This window comes from Mus caroli, chromosome 10, assembly GCF_900094665.2.
Source record: "Mus caroli chromosome 10, CAROLI_EIJ_v1.1, whole genome shotgun sequence".
NCBI classification, from domain to species: Eukaryota; Metazoa; Chordata; class Mammalia; order Rodentia; family Muridae; genus Mus; species Mus caroli.
The window spans coordinates 9492161-9509289 of NC_034579.1; the positions used below are offsets into that span (position 1 = coordinate 9492161).

Here is a 17129-nt window from a genome sequence, read left to right on the forward strand (position 1 = left end):
CTAGTAGGTAATTTTTAGCTTTCTTAATTTCTCCAAGTGTATCAGTTAGTATGAATAAAAGGTATATGTATCACAAATCTGACAGATGGTATCAGGAGACAGGTTTTCATTTGTGCATTGCGAGGGGGTGAACTTGGAGCCTAGGCATTTTGCGTTTTGTTTTGTAGTGGGTGAATATCACTGTGGAAAGTAAAAAACTGTATCACTCGCCCCACTAGTGGGGAAAAAGATTCTTCTGACCAACCAAATAGCAACTTTCTATGACACACACTGTGAATGACAACCTGTGCTCCTGTCTTACATTCACCACATACTGATAACACTTGACTAGAAGGTTTAAAATGCTCTGAGATTATAAGCATAGCCGAAGAAGCATCCTCTGCCTTGGCATTTTCCCCACGCCACTAAGATGGTAGTAGGAGCTCATGAAGGAGAACACTGTTGCAAGTCATGAGAACAAAGTTACTATTTATGGTTGAGTTGAGACTATAAAACAAAGGCTAGGGGTGTAGCTCAGGGGTTAGAGTACTCAGAGCAGAGCACGCACAGGGTCCTGGTTCAATCTCAGCACTGCAAAACAACAAATCAAACAAGCCCCCAGACAAATACCAGTGCACTCACAGATGCTATTTCAAAAGCAAAGTCTGTCTTATGCCATTAGAGGGACGAACTAGTATGGACAGCAGCCCTGTTTTATTAATGCAAACAGCTAAGCACAGCTACGGGTACAATAATGCTGGCTACCTCTTGGCATGGTCCTTCTGGCCTTTCACAACAGTCCACTGCAGCTAACCACTTTCACATTTAAATGAAATCCTCGAATTTCAAGGGGTCCCTCCAAATACCACAGATCGGCCGGACCGACACTCACTCAACTGACTGAACGCTGACTATTCAGTTGAAATAGAAAATTACAGGCTTCCACATTTTAAAGCTGAAGTGCTTTAGAACTGTCATAGTTCCAGATCAAAGAACGAGCTAGACATGGAATAGATTCTGCCTTCTTTTTTTAAAAAAGTGTCATATAGATTCTGCCTCCTCCTCCTTCTAAGTTTGTTTTTAATCCAAAGGGGCCCAAAACTATCCTTAAGGGACAGTGAAATTCAAGGTAGTATTACAAGTGAGCCCTTCTGGGGTTCTGTGCTGGGCCCTAACACTGCAGAGAAGAACAGTTTGAGGGAGGAAAGCTTTTTAATGTAAACAAGACTGATTACAGGCTCCTGGGGGAAACTGGCTCCAACTATCTTACTGTTTCTCTGGCATGGAGAGTAAATACCGGGTGTATGGATATGATCCCCACATTCATCATAGACGGTAAGGTTTCCTTTACATAAACCAGGAGTCTTCTGGCTTCCTTTAATCCTTAGGGTATTTTTGTTAGATGCATGTGCTTGGTCTTCGTTGTTTTATTTTATTTTTTAAATAGCAGCAATCTAACTTAAAAATAAAATCTTCTTAATGCAGCATTTTAAACTACCTGGTATGTTTTTTAAATTCCCTCTCAGAACTTGGAGAAAGCAGCAGACATTTGTATGTTGCTTAAGCTGCAACTCTGGACTGAGTGTTTAAAGGGTGTCGTGACTGTCCATATCATCTTCTTTAACTAAAGAACGGTTTCCTGACTTTGGAGATAATTAAGACAGGGAAAGAGCAGAATATTTATTTCTAAAGCTTGCAACAGTTTTACAGGTCACATTACATCTGACCTCATTCCTGTTTCCCTTGTAGCGCGCTTATACATTAGGAAAGCAATATAAGAAAACGTGTGGTTAGCTGTACTACTGAGAGGCATGCAACACAGTGAGAGCAAGCATGCTTAGGAAGAGCTGGCTGAAGCTCCTTGCATTTAATGAACACTCATATTTGTTTCTGGCAACTGGGTTCACTGGCACAACATAAAAAAAAAATGGTACTACACAGAACCATTATTGGTGAAACAAGAATGTTCTAGAATGAAGTCTTTAAGGGATCTACATTGGTTGAGTAGGTTCCCAAATCCCTTAGGAAGTTCTCAGCTACCAAATGCCTACTTCAAAAATATACCTCTCTTTATTCTTCTCTTCATTAACATAATGAAACAGTTCTCGTTCTTTCTTAGTTTTAGCTCTCACCCTGTTTGGGGTGACCCCCAGCAATTCCAATGTCTATTGTTTATGAACCCATGTTTGGCTTTCTGGCAGTTGAACTGGCGATTGTCTTCTGCTCGTCTTCTTTGATTAACATTCCTGCTGCAGGACAGCTGAGAGGACCAGAGTGCCCCTTGTGTCAGTACACATGGTGGGCAGCCAGGCTTGCCACATCTGGCTCTCAGCTTCTTGGCCTCATCTGGGCTGTCGAGGTGAAGCATTCTCAACCAAAGCCGAGTCGTTCAGCTCCTTCCCCACAACGAAACGGAAACATACACATTCAAATCTCAGTGCAATGGCAGGGTCTCAGGAAGCAGGGCTTCTGCCAGGGGCAGTCAGTCTTTATTTCTGAGCAGTCCCACGCTTCATTATGGACGATGAAACCTGGAGTAAGAAACAGAAACTGTGGGTCTCCAGCAATGGAAGTGGATTCTGCATTTGGTGAAGTGAGAAAGGTACAGAAGGCAGTTCTGAATGTCACCAACCCACTTACCACTAAATTGCTGCCATAACAACCATGTTGTGTATGCTATATTGGAATGCAGACACGAACCTTACGAAAAAGATCTTGGTAGTGCTCAGGCTCAGAGAATAATCAAGATGAACCATGGTTAGGCTCTGGGGTCACAGTCTAACCCACATTAAGCACAGCGGTGTGTGTCTTAAATGGATTTGGTTACACTTAACTTGTAGATATGGGAGGCAAAACACAATCATTCTTATCTTATCAGCTTAATGACAGGCATAGTGGTGCATGGCAGGAATCCTAGGACGTGGACAGGAGAGGCAGGGCATGGGGAGGTCCAAGTCATCTTAGGCTACATGATGAGCCAACCTGAGCCAATGCTGCCTTACAAAACAAAACAATACAAAACAGAACAGAACAAACACCCCACCCCAACCCTAACAAGGGCATTATTATCAACATCCCACCAGGTCCTCCCAGGGACTTCAAATGACTTTCACCACTTGAAATTTTCCTCTTTTTTTTTTTAACCTATATTTTTATTGATTTTTTTTATGTGTGAGTGTTTTGTTGGTGTGCATGTCTGTGCACCAAGTGCATGCTTAGTGAACACAAAGGGCCAAAGAAGGCATTGGATCCCCTAAAACTAGAGTTACAGGCAGGTCGGAACTGCCATGTGAGCTCTGGGAATTGAACCTGGGTCCTCTGGAAGAGAAATCGGTGTGCTCTTAAATGCTGAATCATCTCTTCAGCCCCTCTACCTGGGTTTTTACCACGATGGTCCACACGCCTCATAAAAAGCATGCCTACAACTATACAGAGGTCCCCCACCACAAGCTGCCTTTAACCTGTCATATTTACTGCTCTCCTAAAATAGGTCGAATGCAGAAGTCCCAGATCCAGAACTCCTTTTGCTCCTTCAATCTGATTTTCCATTTGTCATCAGATCCTGAACCCAAAGTGTCCAGTCACTCTCCCTCACCAGCTTGTGTTAGCATCACATAAGCAAGCCTTTCTCTCCCTCCCTGCATATGGGCTCCTGAACATTTCTGAAGTTGGGGAGCCTACGCTCCACGACATGCTGTCCTTAATGATTGCAACATCGTCCCTTCATTTCACATCTATATGTGTATCAGCGAGACCAAGGTGGAAAGCCACTGTCTTCACAAAGCTTGAGCCGACTCAGCTCTTCAGTCTACTTTGACTCCACATTTACGCAGCTCTGCTTACCATCGTTGGTGCTCCCAACAAGTAACTGTTGATTTACCCCGTAAATGAGATGGCTCCCTGTCTACCAAATCATCTTCCATACCATCAAGAGCAACCCGAAGTATCGATCCCACTATGCCAGCTCATTGACAAAAGACCATAGTTGTCCCACATTCTCTACAAGACAGAGGTTCCTGGAGCTGTGGCTGAATCTGTTCAGAATGTGGCCCAATCCGTGCAGCTCCATAACTATTCCTTGCCACTGGTCCCTAAATGCCTGTATCTATTTTATTTCTCTCACCTTTATTTTTCCTCCCATCTCCATTTGCCCAATCTTATTCTTTGAAATCATGGAATCTCTTTTCTTTACCTCTCTGGGAAGCACCGGTGGTTTTCTTCTCTGTTGCCTGACCTTTGGTTTACATTGGTTAGTCGTCATTATGAGGTAGGGTCTTTGTGCAAAGGCCCCTCCCACTGGGCTACAGAAAACCCGAGCAGAGACCTGTTTTCATTCCAGCTTCCAAACTCACAGAATGGACTACCTGGCAAATGATGTCTCTTAGAATGGTAAATTGAACACTAACTGAAATAAACTCTGGGAGGGAGCCCAGTGGTAGATTGTTTGCCTAGCACAAATAAGGCCCTGGATTTGATCTCTGGCACCTCAAAAAGAAAAGAAAAAATATGAGAAGAGATAAGACAAGATTGGCCACAAGTTGATCTTTATATCATTCTTGTGCCTTTGCTTATCTGAAAGTCAAGATAAGATACAGGGAGCTTTCCCAAACCAGTGAGGGAGATAAAGGTAAAGCAGAAATCTGTGCACTTGGAGCTGAATTTTTAACTCCCATGTTGGCCATAGCCTGAGTTGGAGTGTGACCGCCCACCCAAATGATCTACATTTGAGCAACAGAGGGCTTTGTTGGGCCTGACACCTGGGCCACCCATGCCCTGGCCATGTACAATGCCTTCCTTGATTGCACCCCACACACTCGACATCTGTGCTTCCTTCCACATCTGCTCACCTAAGTGTGGGGTGGGATCTTTTCTCTTCCCTTGGAGCTCTCTTCTGTTGCTTAAATCATACAAGTGTCACTTCCTTACGTCCTGTCCCACCCCTTTTCCTGGCTTTGCAGTCTGTGGTCCCCTTATCTCTCACAGCATCTTGCTATATTTTCTCCTCAGCCCTGGAGATGACTGTCTATTCCTTTACTGTCAATAATTTGTCTCCCTCATCAGATCATGACAACTGGGGATGAAGACCTTGTCTGCACTAAGTTCCCAGGGTTGACCCCCCTCTCTGTACTTAATCAGTACTTGTTGGAAGCATATCATTATAAATGCACTTTGGAACTTTGGAAATGATCTGATAACTCTACAAATAATTTTATATAACCGGGCAGTTCATTCTTTTTTTTTTTTTTTTTTTTGGTTTTTTTGAGACAGGGTTTCTCTGGGTAGCCCTGGCTGTCCTGGCACTCACTTTGTAGACCAGGCTGGCCTCGAACTCAGAAATCCGCCTGCCTCTGCCTCCTGAGTGCTGGGATTAAAGGCGTGCGCCACCATGCCCGGCCGGGCAGTTCATTCTTAAGACTCCTAAATTTATTTTAAGTAAATAGACTACTTTATGAGAACTCAGCAGGTAGAACCTTCCAGAATGCCACTGAGGAAGGGCCACTGACAACCTGAAAAAATACCAAAGTTCTTTTTATGTACCTCAAAAAATTTTAAGAGTATTGTACTACTTATTTTCTTTAGTTTGTGTGTGTGTGTGTGTGTGTGTGTGTGTGTGGCATGTTCATATGGAGGCCAGAAAGCTACTATGGAGAAAGAATTCCCAGATTCACTTTGTGCAGCTGCAGAGACTGAGACACTGGGAAGCTAAGTCATTTGTCCAAGGCAGAGAAGTGGGAAGTGAAGGGTTGGCTCTGGAGTCTATAATTTTACCTATATTATAGACCAAAACATGTCCTCAGCTGAGCTTTCATTCAAAGGGGGAGGTCTCTGTTATCTTCTTGTGACTATCCTGGCAGGAGAGGAGATATTTTAAAGAGAGACATCCGTACTATCAGACTACTGAAACAATAAACCACAAAAAATTATAATTGCCCTAGGAATCGCATACTGGGTAAGGGCAAGGCCGAACTCTCATTCCTTCCAGAAACTTGCCTGCCAGAAAGATTCCACACACTTCTCTCCTAATTTATTAGACCACCTCTGAGGACAAACCAGAGCCAGAACAATGATGGGCAGACTCACCCCTTGCCCGGTGTTGACCGTAAAGGAGCCCTGACCTCCATGACTAGCTGTCTTGAATGTGTCTACTTTTCGACAATAAGGAGAGCAGATGTGGGTGGGCATTCTTACGCTGTTCCCAGCAGAGCAGCAGCTGGGGTCGCTGCTCCACATCCCTAGATTTGTATTGGCTGCATACAGGGAACAGGGCCTCAGGGTTGCTTGGGGCACAAGTCAAACGCCCTGTCCCTTTCTGGTCCTCATTTAGTGAACCACCAGCCTCTCTCCCACAGCTTCAGCTTCTCTGGGAATGGACAGAAACTCATTTGTTAGCGACTGTTTAGCCCATCCCCATTTTTGCATGGCATTTGTTTCACCAAATATTTCCCTATCTTCTGATATCCTTTGGTTCTGGATTCACAGGACAGGTGTGTGGACAAGCAACACATGAAAACTTATCTTTCCATCTGTAAAACTGCTTGAGATGCAGGTACTTGAAAAACTGCATCAGTCCTGGGGGGGAGACAGGGTCATCTAAAGTCCAGTATTTTCTGGAAAGAACCCTGATTTTAGTTTCTCCAAACCAGCGAGGAAACTCTTTAAGATATTTTTCCTTCCATCGTATATTCCATCCACCATTTGACCAAGAATCTGGGTAGAAAGTGAATTCCACTGGGTTGCACTGTGAGATGGCACCAGGTCTTTGGACCTGGCTCAGGGAAGCATGTGGCTGGCTAGCAATGTGGCTGCAGCCAATCCCTAAGATCTGGTATAGCAATGTGGCTATAGCCAATCCCTAAGATCTGGTAAACCAAAGAAACACGCATTGCGAAGGAGCAGAGCGGCTAGAAGAGATGTTTCTTTTCTATGTAAACCCAAGAAATGTCAATAACCTCAAACACGCAGAATGAAGTCACGGTTTAAACAAACAAAACATGGATGATCATATGCAGTAATCTTACATGAAAAGTGTTTTAGAAGCTGAGAAAAGAAAAACATACCCCACAACTATAATAAACTATTAAGAGCTTTTGATTTTAGAGCTTCCAGCCTTTTTCTCTGCACCTGATTTTTTAAATCAGGCAGTGGACTGATCATATGCATTCAGGCAGTCTCCCCTTTGTCTGCTGGGCACAGTACAATCTCTTGAGACCCGCTTTGACTTTAAAAGCTGCAATTCAGTGATCCACGAGTACATGATGATACCCTCCCTTAATAAGCAACCATTTCATAAACAAATAAGATTATTCACATCGGAAGATACTCTGGACTCTACAATGTTATTTTGTGTGAAGCTATCTTTCCGTGTGTAAAAAGTGACATTCTGGTACATGTTAACATGGTAAAACCATTAGAAAACAAACGCTATCCAGAATATTCCAGTTACCCAAACCTTTCTACTGTTACCCTTTAAAATTTATTTCTGAGTAAAATATAACTTTTTACATAATTGTTTCCTATTATAGAAATTCCGTTTGTCTCAGAAAGGGAAGTGGATTCTGGTCATCATGGTGGTATCTTTTGAGAACGTAATGATTCTACATAATCAACACTCAGGCCATTGTTTAAGTAGGTTCAAGGTTTTGGTTTTAAGCAGAGGGCTGAGGAGAGCCAGAGAAGCAGTGAGAACACTAAGCAATGCAAGTGACAGCTTAGTCCCTTCTCAGGCCTGAGGGTAAATTCTTGTCCCCACCCTTGGTGCAAGGCCCTAGCATGTGTTTCCATTCCCAAAGGCTCTCTGGAAAATACTGGGAGTAACCAGGGGTATCACAGATCAACACAATTCATCAAAACACACACAACAGAAGAAACTCGGGGATGGCGGTGGGGGTCAAAACCGTGTCTTCCTGCTGTGCTAAAAGTATTTGTGATATTGATGCTAGCACGGAATTCAAAATAACTCACCAGGCTAGAATCCTCATTGATTGAAACACAGTCTAAACCGGGCATGGTGGCACATGCCTTTAATCCCAGCACTTGGGAGGCAGAGGCAGGCGGATCTCTGAGTTCGAGGCCAACCTGGTCTACAAAGTCAGTTCCAGGACAGCCAGGGCTACACAGAGAAACCCTGTCTCGAAACACCAAAAACAAAAACAAAAACAAAACACAGTTTGAGGAGTTGGATCTCTTCAGTGTTTTGTATTATTTTTAAAAAACAATTTTTAATAGATATTTTCTTCATTTACATTTCAAATGCTATCCTGAAAGTCCCTATACACCCTCCCCCGGCCCCAGCCCTGCTCCCTAACCCACCCACTCCCGCTTCCTGGCCCTGGCATTCCCCTGTACTGGGGCTTATAATTTTCCCAAGACCAAGGGTCTCTCCTCAGTGTTTCTTTAAATACCTGTTATTGACTAGGCAATACACTCTCCTAGTTCAAAAATGCAAAAGGCTTGAAAGGGTCAGTGGCAAAAAAAAAAAAAAAAAAAATCTCTCTCCTCTGCCTGCCCCAGCTACCAGCTCTCCTCCCCGGAGATAAGTGTAATTGGTGTCATTAGCCTCCTGGGTGTCTTTGCAAAATATCCTGAGACACAGGAGGTTACAAAGGGCCACCTGAGAGATGGCTGGATCGCTGTGTGACTGAGTCTTGGGCTAAGCAGGCGCTGTACAGGGAACACAGGTGTCTTGATATGACCTGCCTCCAACCTACACAGCCCTGGGAGGGTGAGGGTCTGATAGGAAGGCTCATTTGATGTGAGAGATGAAGTCTGGTACTGACTACGAGAAAGAATTACTGCCATGTGTCTAGGCTGCACAGGGATAGGTAATGATTGACAGAGTTTCTGCCTCCGAGAGACTGCTTAAGTCTTTTCCATGCACACTTACTTTTCTAAGGGAAATACATGACTATATTTTAAAATTATTTTGACTAGAAACAGTAGTGTTTATAAAAACCCTTTCCTTTTAAAAGAAATACTGACACCAATGTGAAGATCACAGCATGATTTTTTTATATCTCAAAAGCCAAAATGACTTTGTTGCTGGGATACAACTCTAAAGATGTCATATACATTAATAAGAAAATAGCAATATACAGTTGCTTTGCTGCCAAGTCTTAAAGCTACTTGAGAAAGGCATGTTTATTTTGGTGTTATGAACATTTAAGTTTTCCTTATCAGAAATGACACTTTAAAGAGTGTTAATCAATATATTTTTAAAAAACCTTTTTAATTTTATCCTCAATGTGAGCTTTTACCACCTCAAAACTTACTCAAGGTGCATTTACTTAAACGATGAAATGATCAACAAATTATTTAATTAAACACATGTTCAGTCTTCATTTCTTCAGAGGAGTAAATGGCCAATAGGATTTTGGAGGTTTTAAAAAAAATCCCATCAACTAGAAAACAGTGTAAGACTAATTTCAGAGTGCCATTGGCACAGGCAGGAACAGTCAGAGCTCCTTAGCACATACTATGGAACCCAGACAGACCCATGGATATACTAGGAGTGAGCTGCACATCTAGAAGTCACAGAGGCGATGGACTACTGACTTAGAAAAGTGAGGTTCATGTCTGCTCCTGAAGCATACACAGAAGCAGGTGGCCGATTGATTAAAGTTTTAAGTGTGAAAAAAATTAGAAACAATAGTTTTAGTCTTGGCTGCTTTCCATAGAGCACAGGAAAAAAAAAACAACAAAATTAAAAGTAACAGCACAGAAATATTTCAGGTGCAAATATTTACTCAAAAGGTAGTGAAAAAGTTGAAAGGCTAACAACAGGTTGGAAAAAAATACCAAGGACTCAGATTTTACCAATCTACAGGCAATCCAAAAGAAAATTTACAAAGGTTTGAATACAAAAGTCAAAACAATTTAAAAAAGGGGTAGGGGTGTCAATAAAGCTAAGAGGAGATGCCCAGTCTTATGAAAACCAGTGGGCAACTATTAATCCTCTAGAATACAAATCTTGCAGTCACTTGCAGACCCCATGATGATGAGGGCGGTTGCGGATTCGTATACTCATCAACTGTGGATCAGTAAACCAAGAGTCCTCTTGGAAAGATGACAGAATCTTTAAAAGGTTATAAAAGAATCTTTAAAAGGTTATAAAACACATGAATCCAGAGACCTAGGAAGTCCAGTTAATGGGGTGAGCACAGAAATACTGGTGTGTGTAGACAGACATAATCATGAAGTCAAGGTCTTCGTGTTGACATTGAAAAACCAAAGTATCATAAACACCCAATGGTACCTGTTCAGTAGTGTACAGTAGTAACCTACCTATGGGTCGCCATGGGGATGAGTGGGTATACACCAATAGGAAGGACTGACTTTCCACACAGGGTATATGAGCGAGAGAGTGGATACAAGCAGTCTATACACACATGTACATTATATGGATGAGTTTGTAAATGTACAGGAAGCCTAGAAGTACATACCCCACCTTTAACTACTCCTTACCTATGAGAATAAAACCGAGGGTGGAAAAGGAGTAAGCGAGGGGGGTGACTTTTTATTGCTATAGCTTTTACATGTTTAAGTGCTTAATGAAAACACATCATTTTGTATGTATATAAAAAAGACATAAAGAAATGACTCTTGCATCTCCCCCTGGCAGGTGTTAGTGAAATTGCTTAGAGAACACAACAGAAAGTAGGCCTTGTAGTCTAAATACTCTCCGAGAATTACAACTTTTGTAAAAAAACATGACTTTTTTGCTTCTTTTCTGCTGTAATTCATTCTTGCCTCATGGTATCAAATGGAGATAAGGTTATCAGAGCTTATGACTTACAGGAAGGCTATGCAGAGGGAAAACTGACATGAGGTTGCTGAGTGAAGACATTACATACAGCTCAGGAGTCAATACTCAGCCACACAAGCATACGCCATTTCCCCAATGGCTTGGAGGCCCCCAGCCAGTTTTGTGTCACCATAAATATCCTGTCTCCCTTTTCTGATCAATTTCCCCAAAGAAGTATAGCTTCAGGTGTTACATGTTAACAGGAAGTTTTCCTGCTCTCAGCTGTACGTAGCAGGGGTTACACATCTGGCATGTTACAGATGTAAGAGCAGATTACCACTACTGGGAAGCCCTCAGAGAGAGAAAATTTAGGATGTGTGTTTGCAAATGCAAACAAGGTCACCAGAGGCATACATGAAGGAGCTTCCAAAGATGAAGGGTGTGTCTGACATACCAGACCTTCCTGTGTGACGAACGGCTATGGAACATGACTGGAAGGGGGGGGGGCTCCACACACTTAACAGAAGCTGCCGACTATGGAAAAAATGAAGCGTCACCTGCATTTCCTTTGCCTTGTGACAAGGTCTCCTGTGTAGAACAGCACCTTGACCACTGGGCACCACGGAAGGGCTAGGAGAGCAGTATTTGGTTGCTCTACTGAGGTTGGTTCTAGATCAGGGCATTGGATCACTCTATGTGTTCTGCAAGACAGAGAATCTTGTCTTCTTGCATTATTTTGTCCTGAAATTTTCTACAAATTCAATTATGTGACTGTGTACTCAACGCATATGTGTTTCTATGAATCTGTGCATATCTGTGTGCAAGTGAATTAGGTCAGAACAGACAGGACATCTCTTCTTCCTTAGTCTCATTCCTGGGCCACAGTGGGAGTGAGTGGTGTTCTAACATGTTCCCACCATGATGTGTAGCTTGGTCATAGGCCCCCAAGGCAGTGGCACCAATGAAACATGCCCTGGAGTCTCTGAATTTGTGAATGAGAGAAAGATTCATTATCTCAGCGATTTGTCTGACTTCACAGTAGTGATTTGGGGAGCAGATCAAAACTTGACTCTTCTAAGTTCTAGCTTCTGAAAATTCACTTTCTGTCCCAAATACTGCCCTGTGATCCTGAAGTAACACATGTTCTCACACTGCCTACCACCAGTTTTTTGCTCAGGGCACAGAGCTTGCTTCCCAAAAAGAAACAAAAAGGAGGACTGTAATATAGCCCCTCAGAATGATTCAGACTCCATTGAAAAGAAATAATAATAATAAAAGACCTAATTTTAGAATTTAAAAAATAATTTATTTTTTATTTTATGTGCACTGTATGTCTGTGTATGTCTGTGTGTCTGTCTGTGTATATGTGTCTGTGTATGTCTGTGTATGTGTGTCTGTGTGAGGATGTTGGATCATCTGGAACTGGAGTTACAGACACTTGTGAGCCACCACGTGGGTGCTGGGAATTGAACCTGGGTCCTCTAGGAAGAGCAGCCAGTGCTCCTAACTACTGAGCTTTCTCTCCAGGACCCAACCCCCCACCCAAAAAATATTATGCATGGGATTAGTTTAGCTATTCTTAAAGGACAACTAAGCCATAAACGTTCTCAGGAAAGTCTAGACAGTTATAGTCTGATTCAGCTATATCTTTAAATCTGCAACCAGGACTCTATATTACTAGTAAAAGCAAAAAGGGACAGATTTGAGGGAAGCAGAAGCATTCATTTGAGGATTTCCTGCTAAACCACATCAAAAAATTAAATCGTGATGCAATATAGCTGCCATGAAATTTACCAGGTTGAGTATTCTCAATATGCAAAACTAAATCTTATCTACCTACCTTGTAAACTGTCGACTCTCTTCATGAACTTCCATTTCTGTGCTTTTAAATTCATTTAGTTCTTTCCTTATTGCTGCCTAAACAGGAGAAAACGGAGCAGAATTTAGGTAACGTATTTTCCCAACCTATAGAGCATCCACAAGGCAGATATTCTTCTATGATGTAATATTGTAGGGGAGAGAAAAAGATCACTAATTTATCCCAGATTAAGATTTAATAAATGAAACGAGTTACAGCCTGATCACCCTTGGTGTAAAAACTGATATTAGAAAAATCTTCAAAATCTGAGGCTTTCTGAGCCTCAGTGTAACTCACAAAGGGAAAAGTTCCACACCCAACCTCATGTGACAGTCACAAAGTAAAGGTATGGTAAAAACTCGTATAATGACCTTCAAGATGCGTGTGTGCAGTGTGTATGAACGCAAATGAATTCTTTATGCCGTGGTGGGGACCAAGCCTGGGGCCTCATGCATACCAGGAAAGCACTCTCACACTGAGTCAGACTCCTGGCCCCAGAGAGGAACTCTGTGTGTTGACCAGGGCAGCATCCCTCAGCTATCTCATCTCGTTATGCCTTCAAAAATATCCCAAATTCTGGAAACTCTCTTAAGTCTGCATATCGGAAACACCCCTGGTTGTGTATTTCCGAGGAGGGCTACTCAGGTGAAGGCTGAACTAGAGCTCAGCCGGCCTCCCCAAGAGTGACCTGAGTGGGGAGGGTGGCAGCAGGGTGCTCAATAGACTCATTGTCGTGTCTCGTCTGTGTGTCATACAGAATGTCCTTCCACCCTCTGATGACCACAGCAGACGTGAGGCATGTGGGGTTTCCAGAGAATCCATATTCTGTTCCCAGAAAAGTTTTACATTGAAGCCCGCCTGCCTGCCCACAGCAACACAGCTTTGATTTGCTACCACAGGGATGCCAAAAAGGCTGTTGCTATTTATTTTTTCATGTTGAAAGTTTAGACAAACAGGGCTGAAAATTCAGCATAGCATTTAAAGCCACTCAGAGAAAAATCAAATGGAGGCCTTATTTAAAGAACATATAATCCATGCCATGTACAACAAGATGCTTATGCATGCAGACTGGAAAGTGGAGACGCCCCTCTGAATGCTAACTTTGGCTGTCTGTTAACAGACAGTGGCAGGATTATGCATGGGTTTAGTTTTAATTTCTGTCTTATTTTTATTTCCTATTTTTCTACAAAGTGTATTTCACTCACATAAAACATACTAAAAAAAAAAGTCCCCATCTTTATAAACTCTATGCAGATTGCACCACTCAGACAAAACCCAGATTAGTGTAAATATTTTTTATGCAAAGAATGTCTTCTGTCATATAAAAGGAAAAGTAGATATGAAACGTTCTTATGACAACTCTGCTAAAGGGACTGACTCTGGTCAAACACAGAATGCCAGTGTAAGCCACAGGAAGTCCTTTCCCAGAGAGATAGGGGAATCTACTTTGTGACTGAAAGTCAATGAACTTTGGAAAAGGGAAAAGATAGAAGAAAGCCCCAAGACCCCTTCGTGGCCCTCTCCCATCATTAACCACCAGTTCATAGTTTACAGACTCCCCTTCCAAGTATATTTTAGTGTGATAATGAAGCCCTGTTGTCACAGATGTCTCCTTTCCCCAGATACATTCTGTAGGTCTGGAAGTGTCTTTGGAGGATCCTGGGACAGTGAACAGTAGTTCTAATTCTTATTACTAGCTTTTGGAAGTGCCAAAGCAAGCAGAGACCTATTTGTGGGCCAGAGTCCCCTGTGACACGGTAATGCAGCAGTCATAACAATGTGGACACTTGGTTTTGGCCATAGAAATAACTGGCACAGGAGCCAGGAGCCAGGCAGTTGCTCAAATGAAGTTTTAGAAAAAGTTTGTCCTTGAAAAGAAGTGAAAAGAAGTATACATAGGGCAAAGAATTCCAACTCCGTGCTCATTTAAAAGTTTCCTCTTTACACAAAAGCTTTTAGCGGAGGCCACGTGAAGGGCTGCAGTTGGACTCACAAGGCATGGATGCTGGTCTTGAAGGGCTGCAGTTGGACTCACAAGGCATGGATGCTGGTCTTAATGCCCCATAGGACTGTGACATGGAATAGCTCTCTGCTCAAGCCGCAGCTTTCCTGCTGCTATCGTTTAGATGAGTGTCACCTCTCATCCGTGTGCTCCATTGATCAGGGAAGGGTTATTCGAAGTGCCGTGAACATTTAACAGGTCGGGTCTTATGAGGGCCATATCTGTAGGTGACTGGGGGCACGCCTCTGAAGACATTATTGGACTATGCTCTAGCTTCTCTTTGCTCTTTTGACTCATGATGTATGGCATCCCCACTAGAGACCCTAGCTCTTGGGTACCCAGACTGTGAATCAAACCTTCTCAACTTACAAGTTAATTGCTTTAATCACCTTTTTTACTTTTTCTTTTTTACCGTGACAGGAAACCAGCTAACATACCCACCTAGAAAATAGTAATGAAAATTCATGATGCAATTAAGAATAATAGTTCAAAGAGTATTTTTAAAATGTGCGGAATACTGTAGAGTCACCCATGAAATACCATTTAGATTTAAAACAGTTCATAGTTTAGGCTGGTGACTGACAGTTCTTTGATTGTTACTATAGAAAAATTTGCTGGAATGGAAGCGGGTACTGCTGAAGGAAAGCTGGATTTAAACAAGACCAAGGACTTACTGGTGATAGGGAGCTACCACTTAGAAGAGTATGGTAAAACCCAATGAAAATATCCAGAGAGAAATAGTTGGGATATGGAGTTTGTAAGTCAGGACAACTACAACCTGTGCCCCGCTGCACACAATACAATTGATAACCTTCAAGTGCCCATATCATGCCCACACTGCTACCTTCCGAGAGCCAGTTACACACTCACAGACACAGCCCATTTCTCTTCTGCACTGCCCCTTCTCAAGACCTTCCTAAGATGCAGTACCCTGTTTATTCTGGGTAAACCCTGCCACTACTCTGAACAGGTAAAAACAGCAGACTCACCGGGTTTCTGTCACTGGACTAGTCTAGCATGAGCTTGTTCCTGGCCCGGCAACATTTGCTTCTTGGAAGCCGGTTGCCATGTGAAACACATTTGACAGCGTGGCAGAGCAAGATACCGGGGTGAGAATCCCCAACACAAAGGAAGACTCCAGAGGATGGAAGTCCTCGGAACTTCCACTGGAGTGCCACGCAGACGCCCATGCAGACACCGTGTAGACAGACGTCAGTGAGCACGAGGGTACAGATACATTCATGAAGAAACGACTCCGGCAAGTGGGTTCTTGAGTCCCCACAGCATCTCTCCAAATGCACGTGGGCCTGACAGAATCCCACAAAGTCTTGATGTGTTCAAGAATTCCTCCCTACAAACTTGTAAGCATTCGATATCACTGATGTAAGCCAGTAACTTTGGGCTGCTTTGTCATGACAGTTCATAACCTAAATGATATTCTGAGCTGAAACAGAGGCCCAGCTCTTGTGCTCTACTGGATACCAAACGTGCATGGAGTCATTAAGTTGAAACCACCCATAATCCTTCACGTCATACATCCACCCAATAAAGGGCTTCATTTCCATGTGTGTGCTGGTTTGTATTTAGAAGTCATAGATCAGTAGTAACATGTAACCACATAGCAACAAGTGTAACACAGCAGGAGACACTTATTTGTCCGATTATGGAACCAAGTGCTCACGTCCAAATTTTACTCGGTAAGGACCCACTTTAATTCTGTCACTTACTACTTTCTCAGGGGTTCAAAAGGAGAAAATTAAAACCTTTTGTATTAACAAGATGCACAGGGTATAAACATAACTACTGCTTTTTATAAAAGATAAGAATAGATCTTAGGCCTAATAATTCTCTAAGTGTAACTGGGGCTGGTTTTGTTGAAAGATAGAGAAGATGGACTGAGGGGGTGGGACTGCAGCCATTGGTGCTAGGCTGGGCTACCTATGGGGGACCATTCAGCTGAAACTAACCTCTAAGAGGACCAAGGCAACAACCCCAAATTGCAGGGAGCTGCACTGAGACCACATGCACAGTGGCGTTTGGGATCATGGAAATTAAACGCAGGACATACAACCGACTAAACCCAAGTTTAAGTGTGTCTAGTAGAGAGTAGCCACATGCTCTCCCTCGTCAAATCAGCTCTGGTCAGTTTGGGGCACTCCTTGGCCAGAAGCACCAGGCAATTTGTTGAAAATAGAGTTCTTGCAGCCTCCTGAAACGTTACAGTGGAGGTTGTAAGTGAAGAGTTCGTTAAGAGTTTCCACTTGACATCTTTTGTTTATTTCTTTGCTAAATGTAGCTATCACACAATGAGTGGCTCGCTTGCTGACTCGTTAAGCTTGGTGTTATGGAGAGTGAAGTGTACACTCTGCGAGCCAGCTAATAACATCCTACAGAGGGACAATCACAGTCTTCCCGAGGACCTAGCTAGTCGGTGCAGTACGGGAAAGGCACTATTCATCTTCGTGTCCCTTGTACCTACAATAGCGCTGATTTTTTTTTTTTTTTTTTTTTTTTTTTTTTTTTTTTTTTTTTTTTTTTTTTTTTTTTTT

The 17129-nt window shown here is 42.7% G+C and overlaps 1 protein-coding gene across 9 annotated transcripts in view; it reads right to left on the bottom strand.

The window, feature by feature from the left end:
- Positions 1-451: 451 nt before the first annotated feature.
- The window catches only part of Phactr2 (phosphatase and actin regulator 2), a 259681-nt gene continuing 243003 nt past the window's right edge, over positions 452-17129 (bottom strand). For all 9 annotated transcript variants that reach the window (XM_029482385.1, XM_029482382.1, XM_029482383.1 and 6 more), the window contains 2 exons: positions 12561-12637; positions 452-2510 (listed from right to left, as the gene is read on the bottom strand). In XM_029482385.1, coding sequence (XP_029338245.1) covers positions 2495-2510; positions 12561-12637 — 93 coding nt within the window. In that variant the 3' untranslated portion in view covers positions 452-2494. The remainder of the gene's footprint in view (positions 2511-12560; positions 12638-17129) is intronic.